General features: G+C 53.2%; 2 protein-coding genes across 12 annotated transcripts in view; one reads left to right on the top strand and one right to left on the bottom strand.

Annotated features, from left to right (window-relative positions):
- Positions 1-4,355: 4,355 nt before the first annotated feature.
- Positions 4,356-6,875, top strand: TMT1B (thiol methyltransferase 1B). Its single transcript, XM_061206196.1, has 2 exons — positions 4,356-5,085; positions 6,212-6,875. The coding sequence occupies exons 1-2, from the start codon at positions 4,588-4,590 to the stop codon at positions 6,446-6,448; spliced, it is 735 nt and encodes a 244-aa protein (XP_061062179.1). The 5' UTR covers positions 4,356-4,587; the 3' UTR covers positions 6,449-6,875.
- The window catches only part of ITGA7 (integrin subunit alpha 7), a 28,291-nt gene continuing 18,924 nt past the window's right edge, over positions 6,847-16,213 (bottom strand). For 10 of the 11 annotated variants that reach the window (XM_061206187.1, XM_061206193.1, XM_061206195.1 and 7 more), the window contains 14 exons: positions 15,975-16,144; positions 15,396-15,545; positions 14,634-14,749; positions 13,857-14,049; positions 13,694-13,774; positions 13,508-13,587; positions 13,295-13,369; positions 13,049-13,151; positions 12,375-12,551; positions 12,057-12,188; positions 10,146-10,259; positions 9,818-9,916; positions 9,604-9,729; positions 6,847-7,554 (listed from right to left, as the gene is read on the bottom strand). In XM_061206187.1, coding sequence (XP_061062170.1) covers positions 7,324-7,554; positions 9,604-9,729; positions 9,818-9,916; positions 10,146-10,259; positions 12,057-12,188; positions 12,375-12,551; positions 13,049-13,151; positions 13,295-13,369; positions 13,508-13,587; positions 13,694-13,774; positions 13,857-14,049; positions 14,634-14,749; positions 15,396-15,545; positions 15,975-16,144 — 1,847 coding nt within the window. In that variant the 3' untranslated portion in view covers positions 6,847-7,323. The remainder of the gene's footprint in view (positions 7,555-9,603; positions 9,730-9,817; positions 9,917-10,145; positions 10,260-12,056; positions 12,189-12,374; positions 12,552-13,048; positions 13,152-13,294; positions 13,370-13,507; positions 13,588-13,693; positions 13,775-13,856; positions 14,050-14,633; positions 14,750-15,395; positions 15,546-15,974; positions 16,145-16,213) is intronic. The other variant, XM_061206188.1, reaches the window with a different exon arrangement.

Genomic DNA, 16,213 nt, shown 5'->3' with positions numbered 1-16,213 from the left:
GAGCGGAAGGAAGAAGGGGTGATACCCAGAGATCATGAGCTGAGAGCACCCTTGGGCTGGATCCCACAAACCCCTGCTGTGTCTGCTGTGGACATTGTCACAACATGTTCTCCATTTGCCAAAGAAGGCAGAACTGGAATTGCTGAAAAAGTGCAGCCTTTGGCTTAGGCTGATGGAGCCTTGAATCACCCATCTCCACTGCTGCTACACAACCCTCTGCCCACAACAGCCATCCTGTCCAGCTGAAAGCAGGAAGATGCTTCCTTCCTCCCACAGTCTGACCTCCCTCGAATGCTTACTATTGGCAGAACCCACAAGCACGGGAGCCAGGTAATTGTAGTCTGCAGACTCTTCATCCCAGCAATATAGAGCATAGTATGAAAGGGTGGGTGAAAGCCTGAGAGAAAATAGGTATAACCTGTGGGAAAGCATTAGATGTATTCCCATTAATTTCAAGAACAAGGAAAGGAATTTAGTGTACATACTACTATTTAACATTGTTCTGAAGGCATTAGTGAAAACAAGTAAGCAAGAGAAAGAAATAAAAGGTATAAAAATTGGGAAGGATGGAAAGAAAGAAGTAAAATTATTATTTACACAGATCATTTTATACCCAATAAGTCCAAATAATTAAATAGAAACAATTATTATAAACAATGAGAGAATTTAGTAAGATGACTAGGTGGAAAATGAACAAACATAAATCAAAAAAGATGATATATATATGCAAATGGCAACCAATTAGAAGATACAATGAAGAACAGACTCCCTCTTATATTAACCAAAAAAGTAAAATAACTAGACAATAGAAATGTTCAATATCTTTGAAATACTGCTGAGGGAACAAAAGAAGATGTGAATAATTGAGAAGACATAGCATACTCTTGGATAAAAAGATATGTCAGTTCTCTCTAAAATATATTGAATACAATCCTAATAAAATGCCCACAGCAAACATCATACTCAATAGTAAAAGACTGAAATCTCCTTGAAGATAAGGAACAAAAAAAGGATGACTGCTTTCACCGCTTCTATTCAACATAGCATTAGAAGTTCTAGCCAGAGCAATTAGGCAAGAAATATTAATTTAAAAGTATCCACATTGGTGGGACTTCCCTGGTGGCACAGTGGTTAAGAATCCGCCTGCCAATGCAGGGGACACGGGTTCAAGCCCTGGTCCGGGAAGATCCCACATGCCACAGAGCAACTAAGCCCGTGTGCCACAACTACTGAGCCTGTGCTCTAGAGCCCGTGAGCCCCAACTACTGAGCCTGTGTGCCCCAACTACTGAAGCCTGCATGCCTAGAGCCTGTGCTCCACAACAAGAGAAGCCACTGCAATGAGAAGCCCACACACTGCAACAAAGAGTAGCCCCCACTCGCCACAACTACAGAAAGTCCATGTGCAGCAACGAAGACCCAACACAGCCATAAAAATTAAATAAATAAATAAATAAATAAATAAATAAGCAAATCATTAAAAAAAAAAAAGACTCCATGCTCCCAATGCAGGGGGCCTGGGTTTGATCCCTGGTCAGGGAACTAGATCCTACATGCATGCCCCAACTAAGAGTTTGCATGCCACAACTAAGGAGCCAGTAATCCACAACTAAGGAGCCCATGAGCCACAACTAAGGAGCACGCCTGCTACAACTAAGACCCGGCACAACCAAATAAATAAATAAATCTACATTTAAAAAAAAAAAACAGTATGGTATTAAGATAGGGAATTCCCTGGTGGTCCAGTGGTTAAGACACTGCACTTCCACTGCAAGGGCCACGGGTTCAATCCCTGGTCGGCGAACTAAGATCCCGCATGCTGCGTGGCCAAAAACAAAAAACAGTATGGTATTGGAGTAAAGACAGACATATAGAGCAATAGAATAGAATAGAGTCCAAAAATAAACCCTCAATTACATGGTTAAATGATTTTTGACAAGGGTGCCAAGACCACTCAATGGGGGAAATGGAAGTCTTTTCAACAAATGGTGCTGGGGAAATTGGATATCCACATGCAAAAGAATGAAGTTAAGCCCTTATCGAACACTACACACACACACACACACACACACACACACACACACACAGATTAACTCAAAATGGATTAAGGACCTAAATGTAAAACCTAAATCAAAAAACCTCTTAGAAGAAAACAGGGAAAAACTTCACAGCATTGGATTTGGCAATGATTTCTTGGGTAAGACAGCAAAGGCACAGGTAACAAAGAAAAAATAGACAAATTGGACTTTGTGAAATTTTTTTAATTTTGTACATCAAAAGACACTATCCCCAAAGTAAAAAGGCAACCCACAGAATGGGGGAAAACATTTGCAAATCATATATGATACCAGATTATTATTCAGAATAGAAAACTCCTAAAACTCAACAACAACAAAAACAAACAACCCAATTCAAAAATAGGCAAAAGACCTGAATAGACATTTCTCCAGAGAAGATATATGAATGGCCAATAAGCACATGAAAAGATGCTCAACATCACTAATCACTAGGGAAATGCAAATCAAAACTACAATGAGATAGTACCTCAAACCCATTAAGACGGCTACCATCAAAAAAAAAAAACAAAACAAAACACAGCAAACAACAATTGTTGGCAAAGATGTGGAGTAAACAGAACACTGTTGGTGGGAATATAAAATGGTACAGCCGCTGTGGAAAACAGCATGGTGGTTCCTCAAAAAATCAAAGATAGAATATCATACGATCAGCAATTCCACTTCTGGGTGTATACCCTTTAAAAGAATTGAAAGCAGGGAGGGTCCCAAAGGGATATTTGTACACCCGCTTTTTTTGTCTTTTGGCTGCACCATATGTGGGATCTTAGTTCCCCAACCAGGGATCAAACCCCCGACCCCTGCATTGAAAGCACGGAGTCTTAACCACTGGACCACCAGGGAAGTCCCCCATAGCAGCATTATTGACAGTAGCTAAAACATGGAAGAAACCCAAGTGTCCATTGATAGATGAATGGATAAGCAAATGTGGTGTATACATATAACAAAATATTGTTCAGCCTTAAAAAGGAAGAAATTCTTCAATATGCTACAACATGGATAAGCTTGAGGACATTATGCTAAGTGAAATAAGCTAGTCACAGGAAGATAAATACCGTATGACTTCACTTACATGAGGTACTTAGAGCAGTCACATAGAATCACAAAGACAGAAAGTATAATGGTGGTTGCCAGGGGCTTGTGGGGGGAGGAGAGAATGGAAAGTTACTGTTTAATGGATACAGAGTTTCAATTTTACAAGATAAAAAGAATTATGGGGGTGGATGGCAGTGATGGGTCCACAACAGTGTGAATATATTTAATACCACTGAATTGTACACTTAAAATGGTGAAGTTTTGTTATGTGTATTTTACTACAACCGAAAAAAAAAAGAAGAAAGAAAAAAATTAAATGATACCGCCAAAACAAAAGAATAATTACACATTTTAAATAAATGAATAAATAGCCATTCCACACGCAGGTATTTACACACAGGAAATACAAGCATATATCCACACAAAGACATGGACATAAAAGTTCATAGCAGTTCTATTTGTAATAGAAAAAAACTGGACACAATCCAAATGTCCGTCAACAGCTGGATGGATAAATAATTTATGGTAACTCCATAAAATGGAATACCACTCAACAATAAAATGAATGTTGATTTTCTTTTCTCTAAACAAAACTTCCTTCGGCCACTATGCATGGGCACTCTACAAGAGGGAAAGTCCAATAGCCTCAAGTCTCACGAGGAGCATTTTCCAGGGCCATTGGTGGCCTCTGGGGGAGGACGACTTTAAACAAAGTTCCCGGTTGGGGCGGGTGCTCTGTCCAAGTCCACTGCCTCTGTCCTGCCGGTCAAACCCACTGTGCCCCGGCCAGCGCGGGGCTGAGGGATAAGGTCTGGGGACAATTCCTGAGTCAGGCAGGGATGAACTATCTCAGGAAAGTGTCTCCCACACGGCGCTGCTGGAGCCGGGGCAGCCCCTATGCTGCTGCTGCCCAGCAGAGAAGTTTTGTGACCTCCCCCACCCCACCCCGGGGTTGACGCATTCTTCTCTGTGTTTGGCTTCTATCTGGGGCCGAGGCATGTTACAGTTTACAAAGCCCTGGGGGTGTTCCAGGGGCACCCAACCAGAATTTCCAGTTTGCATAAACTGAGCAGAGCCTGAGCCCGGAATGAGGCCGGGACATGCCGCAGGAGTCCGCTCTGCCCGGGCATTTGGCCCCCATGAAGCTGTGATCTGAGACGTAGCTCCCCTCCCCCTTCCCGCGTCCCTCTGAGACGATCAGCACACACCAGCCTCTTCAACTGGGCACAGCGCCCCAGAACTCAGGACACACTGGCACCACCTGTAATAAAATTGGTTGAAGAGCCTACGGGATTTTGGGACCAGTGCCCTCTGGAGAGATTTCATACATCAACTCCACCACGGCGAAGAGGAAACTGCCAAGTAGGAGTCAGGGAACAAAGTCCTATCACGGGGCGAAAGGAGACTCGAGTCTGCAGCGGCGGAGCAGAGAGACAGGCCAGTCACCCAGGGGAAGCTCCGCTCGGAGCCAGGCTACCATGGACACCCTGGTCCGACTCCTGCGGCTGCTGGTGCTGGTCCTGACCCTGCCCCTGCACCTCATGGCTCTGCTGGGTTTCTGGGAGCCCCTGTGCAAGACCTATTTCCCCTACCTGATGGCCATGCTGACAGTCAAGTGCAACCGCAAGATGGACGGCAAGAAACAGGAGCTCTTCAGCCAGATAAAGGGGCTGGCAGGAGCCTCGGGGAAGGTGGCCCTGCTGGAGCTGGGCTGTGGCACTGGCGCTAACTTCCAGTTCTACCCATCTGGCTGCAGGATCACCTGCCTGGACCCGAACCCCCACTTTGAGAAGTTCCTGACAAAGAGTATGGCCGAGAATAGGCATCTTGAATACGAACGGTTTGTGGTGGCTTTCGGAGAGGACATGAGACAGCTGGCCAATGGCTCCGTGGACGTGGTGGTCAGCACCTTGGTGCTGTGCTCGGTGCAGAGCCCAAAGAGGGTCCTGCAGGAAGTTCGGAGAGTACTGAGGCCGGTGAGCAGAATGGGAAGTGTATGGGCACGGGGCAACAAACATAGCATCAGGCACCCCGGTGTCCAGGGCACCCAGGATGGGGAATCTCAGGCACTAGTGCATTAGACATCCACCCACCACCACCCCTGCTGGTGAACAGGAGATATGACCAGGGCCTGGATGGGGCAGGATAGGGTGCTGTGGAAGCACACAGGTGATCCACCTAACAAAGGGGGAAAGAGGCGTGAAGGACACCTAGGGATGTGGTGTTTAAATTGAGATCTGAGGGATTAAGCAGGGGGTGGAGGGAGTGGCGGAAACAAAAGAGTGTTCTAAGTAGAGGTATTAGGGGTAGTAGAATCCATAAAGTTTGGAACTGGGTGTGGACAGAAAGGAGTTTAGGATGATTTCCAGGTTTCTGGCATGAGCGACTGGTGGAGGGAGTGAGGGAGGGTAGAGAGAAGTGCCATTTGCAAGATAGGAGAAACCTGTTTTGGACTTGTTAGGTCTGTGGTGCCATGGAGACGGCCAGGCAGAAAACCCAGAGGCACTTGGAAGTCCAGATCTGGAGGTCAGAAAAAGATGTAGCCTGGAGATTTAGATTTGGAAGTCACCAGCTTGTAGCTGGTAAATTCCAAGCACAGGGGTGCATGAGATCACCTAGGGAGGGTACAGTGAGGAGGGAAGAGCTGGAGGAAACCCAGCTTACTCAGGAGCCCAGTGCAAGCTTTCCCTGGGATGCTGGCTGAGAAGTCCGAGACGCATGCGTCTTGGTCTCGGGAGAGGGCTCAAAGCGAGCATCTCTGTATCCAATGAGATCTCTGCTTCTGGTTCTCCACCTCCCCATCTGTCTGCCCTCGGCTACGCTGTCCTTCAGGTCAGCTGTCCTTCAGGTCATTGTTTAAAAATCTCTCACCAGTCATCGCCCCTAGGTCACAGGAGGCTCTTCACACTCACTTTGAGTTGGGGGGTAAGAGCCAGGGCATGCAGAGAAAGTCACAGAGCAGGATGATCGCCCTAAACTCGCAGGCCAGCACCTCCCACTCCACCAAGAGGTTTTGACCAGGCTTGGTCAGCGGGATAGAGGTGAGAGTAGAGGAAGGTTGCGGAATGGAGCAGGTAAGTGACGCTCTCTCTTCTCTCCCAGGGAGGAATGTTTTTTTTCTGGGAGCACGTGGCTGAGCCACGTGGAAGCTGGGCCTTCCTGTGGCAGCAGGTTTTAGAGCCCACCTGGAAACACATTGGGGACGGCTGCTGCCTCACCAGAGAGACCTGGAAAGATCTGGAGAATGCCCAGTTCTCTGAACTCCAAATGGAACGACAACCCCCTCCCATCAAGTGGTTACCTGTTGGGCCCCATATCATGGGAAAGGCGGTGAAATAAGCCCCTCCTTCTCCCACCTCTGCGGGGGGAACCTCTAACTTCAACCCTTCCTTGTGCAGTGAAAAAGCTCTATTCCCATCCTGACTACGGGGAGAAAACAGTTATACCCTGTCATATCCTTAACTGCAAATTCCTGGACTGGGTCTCCCAATTTTTGCCCACTACCCCTAGGACAGCTCCCCGTCCCTTCCCCGTGTTCCCCCCACTTCTGAGACCACACCCACGTGCCCCCAGGACCTGGTCACAAAAGTCACCAGTATCCCTGCCAGGCCCCCCGGGCTCCCTCCCACCACCACCTTTGTCCTGGGCTGTGGGGATGCAGAGAGAACCAGTCCTCTCTGGAGACCCTGGGCACGAGGGAGCAGGACTCAGCAAAGAAGCCAGAGGTTTTGTCCTCAAATAGTTTTTAATAAATAGACAAAATCCACTGATTGATGCGGCAAACTAAGGTCAGAGGCGAGGGGAAGCTAGGGAGGGAAGAGCCCCTGAGTCAGCGACATAACCTCCTCCCCACCCTCTGGGCTTAAGGCACTTTCAGGGAGATAGGTCCTTGGGGTCTCATTATACAGGGTGAATGGGAGAGGGAGGGATTAGGGTCCCTTCTCCCCACTTTTGCACCAGGACACCACTGCCCTCCTCACCCTCCCCCACGACCCATCCCTGATTTACCCCATCTCATCTCACAGCATCCTAAGGGGAGGTTTGGGGGTGGGGGGGTGTGGTCCTCACGGGGAGAGAGGTCTGCGCCCCTGAGGAAACAGATCCTGCCAAATCCTGATGGGACACCAGCAACCCAGCCTGCCCTCTTCATCCCCAGGAGCCATCTCTGGGGAAGGGGTGCAGGGGACCCATGGGCCAGGCTGGGAAGGAGGAGGCTAGGCAGTGCCTGGCACAGGGTGCCCATCGGAGCCCAGCTCCGGGTGCCCATCCCCAGCTAGGATGGGGTGTGCATCGGGGCCCTCCCGCCGGGGGCTGCCCCAGTTGTTCCTCAGGATGGTGCCCGTCTTCTCCTCCTTGAACTGCTGCCGGTCTTCCCGTGGGATCTTCACCGCATGGTACTGGGGCACAGTGGCTTCGGGGTACCGCGCTCGCTTGAAGAATCCCATCTGGAAGAACAGTAGGCCAGACATGAGGAGGCTGCGGGGCTGAGGTCCCTGGAGCAGATGCCCAGCACAGCCCAGCCTCTTGCCTCCACCGTCCCTGGGACAGAAAGAACCAACAGCAGCAGAAAGGGGCTGGCTGGGCAGCAGCTCGTGCAGTAAGCAGCCCTCACAGGTGCCACCATCAGTGCTGGGTCCCCAGGTTCTCATGGACAGCAAGAGAAAGACCAGGAGGGGCCTGAGGTGCAGGACCAAGGACATCTCCCTTGGTGCCTGAAAGAGGGGGTTGAAGGTAGAACATCAGGACTGCTGACCCCAAAGGTTTCCACACCCCCAAGATTTTTAAGAGACCCAGTAGCATCCCCTAGAACACAAACAAGAGCAGAGGAAAAACATGGCTTCCTAGAGCCCTGCAAACTCCAGAATGTCCTCTCAAGCCTCATACGCACAACCCCTGTGTACTGAGCAGCATCGCCCTTAGGGCGGGCCCTCTCCTCTATGAATATGGTAGCCTGGCCCCTCCCTAAGTCATGAACATGCTGGCCCTTACCTACCAAGACAGAAATGTGCCCCTTGCACACTCACACTCAGGACTTCCCAGGACTCGTACATGCTGGACTGCACAGCACCTCCTTGCACATGTGTCTCTGCACACTCATGCCCACAGAAAAGACATGCACGGCACCTCCCTGCACTCCCCACATGCTCACAACTCCAGGAGTCCACCCAACCCTTGTGCATGCCCCAGGCTGTGCACACTCACCCTTATGACCTCACCCTGACAACCACCTCCCCTCAGTTCCTGGAACTCACACCACCCTCATGCAATCTCCTTTCTACACCCTGCACATTCCTGGTCCCCTGAATGCTGGGAGCTCGACCTACGCTCACATACATACCCACACACGCACACACACGCGCGCACACACATGCTCACACACAACAATTACCCCACGGTCCCTGGACCCCCAGCTTCCACAGCTGAGGGCTGCACGGCCAGACGGGCCCGGTGATAGTTGGTGGGGAAAGATGAGCTCTGGCTGTTCCGATGGAAGAAGCCACACTGGGACGGAAGGGAGGAAGGGAGCAGAAGAGGTGGAGGATGGGAAGACTGAGGAAGGATGGGGGCCTCTACCTCTGCCTTGTCCCCCTTCCATGGGAGCAGGAAGCAGAGATTCTGGAGCCAGTTTCTCGGAGGCATCAATCTCCCCTAAGAATGGCAAGGTTCCCAACAGTCTGGATGCCCAGAGGCCTTGTCCACTGATGGCTCACATTTGCCAGAGGGTGTGCTTGGTCCTGGGGAGGGGGGGCAGTTCTCCATAGGGCCCCAAGGGCATGCATGGCTCCACATAGCCCAGATGTGGCATGTGGTTCAGGGGATGACCGCTGGTGATGGATGTGATTCTCTGTACTGACACGCGCATGAACGGGCTTTTAATGTGGAGCCCCAGACGCACACATGATTCTGGCTACACTCTGTGTGTATGAGAATGGTTCCATGTAGAGCCTGGTATGTGGACGTTCTGAGTTCAGTCCTGGCAACAGTTCCCTGCAGGCAGTTCTCCACACTGGTTGGCTTTCTTGGCCACAGTTTCCTTCCCAGCCTTACCCGCCATGCTCTAGTTAATTCAGACCCCACTTCCCTGCCTCCATGACTTTGCCTCTCATAGTCCTTCTGAAAGGCCCAGACCCACCCATCCCTCTCCCCACATCCAGATCCTACCACCCCACCTTCTAAGGCGCAGCTCCAGGGCCACCAGCTCTCAAGCTTGCCCTCACCTGAATTCCCACTGCACTTTCTTGACTTAGTCCACTGCTTTGTCCTTGACTACTCCCCTCCCCAACTAGACTATAAAATCCCTGAGAACAAGATCTACATCTGACTTATCTCTGAAACATCCAGGGCCTGACAGAGACCCTGGTACACGCAGGGTAAGTGCTCAATGCCGATTTGCTGAATAAATGGGAGACTGGGTGAGAGAACCACACCATGAAAGGCCACCTGCCTGACAGGGGAGCCCTGCCCCCACTGACATCACCCTCCCCAAGCCTCACCTTCCACATGAGCAGCACCAGCAGCGCCAGCACCAGCAGCCCGGCCAGTACAGCCAGAAGGATGACCCACCAGGGGACTCCTTCTGCCACCACAGCCACGGGGTCCAGGTACACCATCACTGGGATCTGGGGAGCAAGGGGTTAAGGGAACAAGGGCTGGAGCAACAGGACAGAAGAGCTTCCCCTGCTCCACCTCCCCAGCCCGGCAGCTCACCACTGTGGAGGCATCTCTGAGCAGCAAGTTCTTGATGGAGGACTTCACGGTGATGTTGGCTTGGACAATCACTTCCAGGGACTTCACAGCCGAGTACTCCTAAGGGAGCAGGGAAGGAGACCCTCCTCCTAAATGCCCCCATGCCCCCACCTCCCCCCAGCTCCTGAAGTTTGTAAACGGAATGGTGCCCAACACAGAGGGTGTTTCTGCCTGTCCTGGGTTGAGAGTGTGCTGCATTTGGACAGGAAGGAGGAAGAAGGAGAACTGAGCCCCAGGGCAGGTGTTGGGGAAGAGGATGCCCAGCCCAACGCCCCAGCCTGACTCTCACCTCCAGGAAGGTGCTGTTCCAGAGGCGGCCCCAGACATGCAGCACAGCTGCACGATCGAAGCTGTAGAGAGGGCAGCTGAACACCACGCAGCTGGCCGTGCCCCGGGTGCAGTCCTGGGGACCAGGACAGGCAGGGCTCTGAGCTGCTTGGCCCCAGCCCACTGAGCTGCCCAGGGCCCAGCACCCTCACAAACGTGGTCACACAGACACCGTCTGCCCAGAGCCTTCCCTCCATCCCTCCATGAGCCCCCATTTTCCCCTGGCTCTTCGTTCAATATCGCTCCCATTTTCCTTACCTGGCTTCAAACTCCCCTCCTCCAAGATGTCTTCCCAAACTAACCCTGTGGTCCAAAATAGCAACCTACCCCAAATCTGGGCTATTTGGCTTTGAAATGCATGGGGAGCAGGGAGGAGGTCTCTTGACAGCAGCAGGCAGAGTATCTTCCCCAGTAGATGTTTATGTTACCTAATGACAGTCCCATATATTGAGCATCTATCTGCAAGGTACTTATCTCATTTAAATTCACAACTGTCCTGCAAGGTGCATATTATTATCATCCCCATTTTTCAAACTAGGAAATTAAAGTTCAAAGAGGCCAGGTGACCTGCCTCAGGTCACACAGCTAGCAAAGCTGGAAAGAGGTGGAGCAGATACTTGAACCCAGGTCCAGAGTGGGCAAAGCTGCACTCCTCTGCAAAGCCCAAACTCACTGAAGGAGGACGAGGATGCCCCAGGAGCTGCTGGGGGGACAGGGGACTTAGGCCCTTCTCCTTCCAAGCCTGCCCTAAATCCATTTGGCCCAATCCTACCTAATGGCCCATTTGCCTAAAAATTAATGTTCTATTCATCACGCTGCCTATACAGAAGAATGGCCACTTTCGAGCAATTCAAGAATCCTTGGTCAATTTGTCTAAAAGTCATTTTAAGTAAAAGAATCCATTTCAAAGTTCTTATCAAAAAGGGTGGCCTTTCAGAAGAAATCAGTCACCTGGAGAAAGCAGGACTATCCATGTAACAGGGAAACAGCAGTTACACAAGCTCATACCACCCCTGAGGTGCCTTCATTTGCTTTCCACCATGCTCTCAGGGTGGGCAGGGAAGCCGAGGGCCCCCAGGAAGGATGGGCTGTGGCAGCGGAACTTCCTCCCAGACAGATGCCCCCAGAGCTGGCCCAACTGCTGCCCTCCCCCTGCCAAGGTCTCTTTGCCTCTTTTTGCCTCTATTGCCCATCCTTTCCACACCTGGGATTCACCTTCTGCCACCAGGCCAAGCACCCCCCGATCTGTGTCCCCCCCCCCCACTCTCACTGCCAGCGCCATCCTAAAAGGGACCAGTACACAGAGTCTGTGCTAATCTGCTCAGTGAGCCCCCTCAGGAACAAAACCGTGTGAAACAAGGAGGAAACGGGGAGGCAAAAGGGCTCGAAAAGGATAGGCTTAATGAATCACATAAATATACTATCGATTTAATTATTAGAACTTTTAAAACCTTCAAGTGTTTTTTGACATTGTGAAAATCAAGCAGGTTTCCTTATGCAAATTGACTTTCTGTCCTAAAAGAATTCAAAAGGATAACAAACAGATCTCCGAGATGGCTAAAACCACCCCCCTATAAAATGTGACCTTTCATACAAAGGCAGGGAGAATCAACTGCATGGGTAACGGGCTATGGTAAGCGCCCTGCTCTGGAGTGAACACCTGGTGGGCACGGGGGAGCTGCGGCGGCGGCAGCTGCTTCACAGGTGTGATGCGAAGTGCCCTGTCACCTTGCCCCCGGTGTCTGTGACCATCACAGTTGTTGACAGGCCACCCGGCACCCTGAAGCTCCCTGCCCTCCCCTCTCCCCGCCATCCTCTGTCATACCACGTGCCCCACCCCATCCTGCCTGGGCCACGTTTGCCCCGCCCTCACCAGGGTGACGTTTTTCTTCTTCTCAGCAGAGGACACTGGCCACCAGGACGTGCTGGGCTCCGGCTGCTCCTGAGGCTCCTGCAGCTCCGGCTGCCCCAGCTCCCGCCGCCTCCTGTCCCTGCTGTCCACATCCTGAGGTGGGGAGGGGCCCAGTGAGAGTCCCTCCAAACGCAGCAAGGAGAGGTGGCACCTCCTCCCCAGCACCCTCCTCCTGGCCCCCCGACCAGCCACAGACCCCCAGCCCCATGGCATCCTTCCCAAAGTCTAACCACGCCCCACCCTGCTTCCGCCGCCCCACCCACCTCGCCTAAGCCTCACCAGGTGGAGGATGTTGGGCCTGGGGGAACAGAGTCCCCTCTGCCCCGGCCCCTGCCCGCCCTCCAGCTCCACCCGCATGGGGTACAGCAGCCACTTCCCGTTGGCAATCTCGTGGGGCCACATGATGTTGAGGAAGGCCGAGCCCAGGGTATTGAGTGACTGGCCTTGGTTGGAGACCTGTGGGCACAAGAGAGTGCGAAGGACAGGTTCTAAGTCCCCAGAGATGGAGGGGACAGGGCTGCGGGGAAGCCTCAGAAAGCATAGCTTCAACAAAGACTCAGGATCCTAGATCCAGGCACCATTCTCTGCCCACCCCAAACCCAGGAAAACCCGGAGATGTCACCGGGAAATGCGGGGAGGCCCCAGCCAAGCAAGGGCAGGGCTCTGGGGAGAGACATCAGCCCTCCCCCCATGTCCCCGTCCCCCAGCAGAGGCCCCTGGGCCCTCATGGCCTCCCCAGACCAGCAGGTGGGATGTCCAGTCAGGTATGAGCAGGAAATGGTCAACTGAGGCCTCAACACAAACACCTGCACACAGCCAAGGCCCAGGAACTGGGGGAGGCCTCGAACTCGCCGGACCACCAGGCGCCAGATGGGAGAAAGGCCACAGCCCTTGGGACATGTCTCAGCTTCCCCTCTGTGCCAAGAAGGGAGGGACCTCACCAGGCCACTTACCGTAACCTCATACTTGACCTTGCTGCCTACATCCCGCTCAGACTGCATGGCGCTCTCGCCCCGCACCACGCCGGAGAAGAAGAGCTGCTGGGGAATGGCCACCCTGGTGAGGAGGGGTCAAAACAGGGGCTGAGGAGGCCTGGGGCCTGATGGAGGGTCAGGCCAGGTGAGGCAGAGCCCAGGCCTGGGTTTGGGGGTAACAATGCCCACCCCTCTGGCAGAGGTGCCCACCTGGACAGGGCTTACCCCGTGATGGACAGTGGCAGCTCGATGAAGACACGGGCTCGGGCAGAGACCGGCTGCAGCTCCTGCTCGCTGATCCTGGCGTGTGGCAGGGGCAGGAGTGGGCGGCGGGCACAGGCACCGCCCCAAGGGACCAGGTGAGGACAGCAGAGCCCTTTCTAGGTGGACTTCAAGCCACTGCCCCCACCCTCACCCACCCCGCCCCGCCAGCCTTACGTGGCCAACAGCAGCTCCACCTCCAGCTCTGTGGTCTCAATGGTGATCCCTGAGGTGCTAAGGATGAGGTAGAAGGTGACCTAGGCAAAGGGTGGAGCAAGATTAGAGTCCGGGAGGGCGAGGGGCTTGAGGAGGGGTCAGGGGTGACAGAGCCGCTCGGATAGGGATAAGGGCAGGTATGCCGACCTGGGCACCTCTCTTCATGGGGTTCCCCAGCTCACACTCAACATGGGAGGCATTCTCATTGGACAGGCACAGCGGCTTCTCCTGGAGTGGGGACAGAAGGAGAGATCAGCTTGGGTTACTGGAGCCCCCAAGACCCCATCCCTGCCCTGCCCCGGGTCCTCACCGCAGGGTCCAGGGCCCGGACTCCTGAATAGTGCAGAGAGGCAGGGAGGGTGACCAGGAGCTGGGCTTCATGGGCGTCATCCCCATCAGCCTGGGGCTGGGCTGGGTCCGAAGGCAGATTGGTGACCTTCAGCTCCAGGCCGATGAATGGCTGCCCACTCAGTGCAAACAGGGCTGTCGTCCCATCCGCATCCCTGGGGGGTCAGATCCCACTCACTCTTAAGACCTGAACACCTGCCCCCGCCTCTCCCTCCCTTCCTCCTCCCCCTGCCAGTGCACGCTGCCTGCCCCCACTCCCTGAACCTCTCCTCCCACCCTGGCTCTCCCAAATCTCCGCACACACCGGTCCAAGCCTCAGACTCAAGAAAGTCAAGACTGGGAGTCAGGGGACCTTTGTTTCTGGCCCCAGCTCCAGCACTTACTGACCTTGGGCAAGTAACTTAACCTCTCTAGGCCTCCGTTCTCCATCTCTAAAGTGGGACTAGTAATATTTCCTGCTTCATGGGGTTGTGAAGACTTAACAGTGAGATGTATGTGAACTGTATAATTTTTTTTATATGGTGAAGGATTGTCACTCTCTGCCAGAGGAGCCCCTGTGCGCCCCTCACTGCCCTCATCCTGCAAACTTCTGAGCTCTCAGCAGGTCCTCCCCACCTTCCACCTTCCACCCTCTCCCTGCAGGCTGAGCCCCCGCTCCTGCTGGCCCTCCCAAGGGGACTTCCTTCCGTCCCTTGATCTCTGGCCTTCCCACCCCACCTGCTCCCTCGCTCCCCCTCACATGGGCAGAGGCTGAAACTCCGTGTCGCTGACACGGGCGCAGAACCGGGCGTGGACCAGCTGCAGATTGCTCTGACACACCTTGTCTTCACCACAGCCTTGCTTCAGAAAGTGGATCTGGGGAGAGATTTGAAGAGGGGGTCATTCCCAGGGGGTGAATGTATCGCCAAGGCATATGGCGGGGTAGAGGATCACGGGAGTAAACAACCTGAGTTCAACCCGCAGATCTGCTGCTTCCTAGCTGTGTGATACCCAGCTGGTCACCTAACCACTCTGAGCTGTGTCCTCATCAGTAAAATGATGGGAGTATTACGATGCCGTGGTAGAGACCAGCAGGCTAGTCCACGGCGAGGCCGCATTTCCTCGGCCTTTCTTGCATGTAACTAAGTCCCAGACTTAGAACATGAAGAGAAGTAAAGGGCATCACTTCTGGACTGGCCATAAGAACCGCACAAGGAACTCCCCGCCCCCCTCCAACTGATGGGGATAGAGGTGACCTGAGGACCTTGGAGGCCACATTTGAACATGGCAGACCCCCACCACCCTGGGCCCCTGAATGACTGCCTGTCCCCTCTGACTAGGAACACATGATAATTTGGGCCATTTTACATCTGCGGTCCACCTGTTACAGCATCTAGAGATATGAGGAACCACTAGGGTAACATGAAAGAATTTTGCAAGCTGTGAATGTCACTGGCGAGGGAGTCATGATCCCTGCTCCTCCCAGCTTCTTCTCCTGGGCTAAACCAGAATGCATGCTCACCTCTGTCCGCTGGGTGCTGGGCTGGTGGGCATTGAGGATGGGGGCCACGGGGGGCAGCCCCTGGCCAGGAGCCTGTCGCCGGAGCCGAGGGGTCTGGAGACTATAGGACAGAGTCACCACGATGGCCCGAAGCTTGTCTTTGACATTCTCCTGGGGAAGGGAAAAGATAGACGTGGACACAAGAACAATCCCCAGACCCCAGTCCTGCCCAAAGCCCCCAGCCAGACCTAGGACAGATCCTGAAACCTGGAAGGAGGCTCAGGGAGACGAAGGAGAGAGGTGGAGAACTGGGCTAGCTGGGGGAGAGCAACTGGGGTGGAGAAGGGAGGACAGCCAGGATTTAGGGCTTCGGGGACCAGACGAGAAGATGGAACCTGCCATGGCCATCTCCAGGGCGTATAGAACTTGACAGGAGATGCAAGAAAACAGCAGGTAAAAGAGAGGCCCAAAAGGGAGCCTTCCCAAAAGTCGAGATCTTAGACTGAGGTGTGAGTGTGTTTGGGAAGAAGATGAGAGGAATCCAGGAAAAGAGAAGATGTGATGACAATGACCCTCAGAGGCCAAGGGGTCAGCATCCACCTGAAGCTGAAGCATAGTGTCTCCACAGACTCGGTCATGCTGGTGTTTCAGCCACACGGTGCCTGAGGCCTGGTGCTTGGGGTCATCCGGGCCACGGCTCAGGAAGGTCACACGGGGCACCTGGCCCCGGAGCCTCCGGTCTGTGTCCCCATCTAACGTGTAATCCAGGGCTGTGGCAGGTGGGAGAGGAGGGGCCGGTGAGCTGCAGAGCAGCTCCAATGGGCCCTTCTCTGCACCCC

Source organism: Eubalaena glacialis, chromosome 11, assembly GCF_028564815.1.
Source record: "Eubalaena glacialis isolate mEubGla1 chromosome 11, mEubGla1.1.hap2.+ XY, whole genome shotgun sequence".
Lineage (NCBI taxonomy): Eukaryota > Metazoa > Chordata > Mammalia > Artiodactyla > Balaenidae > Eubalaena > Eubalaena glacialis.
The sequence above is the reverse complement of the archived record's forward strand: the minus strand, read 5'-3'. Positions and strand labels throughout refer to the sequence as shown.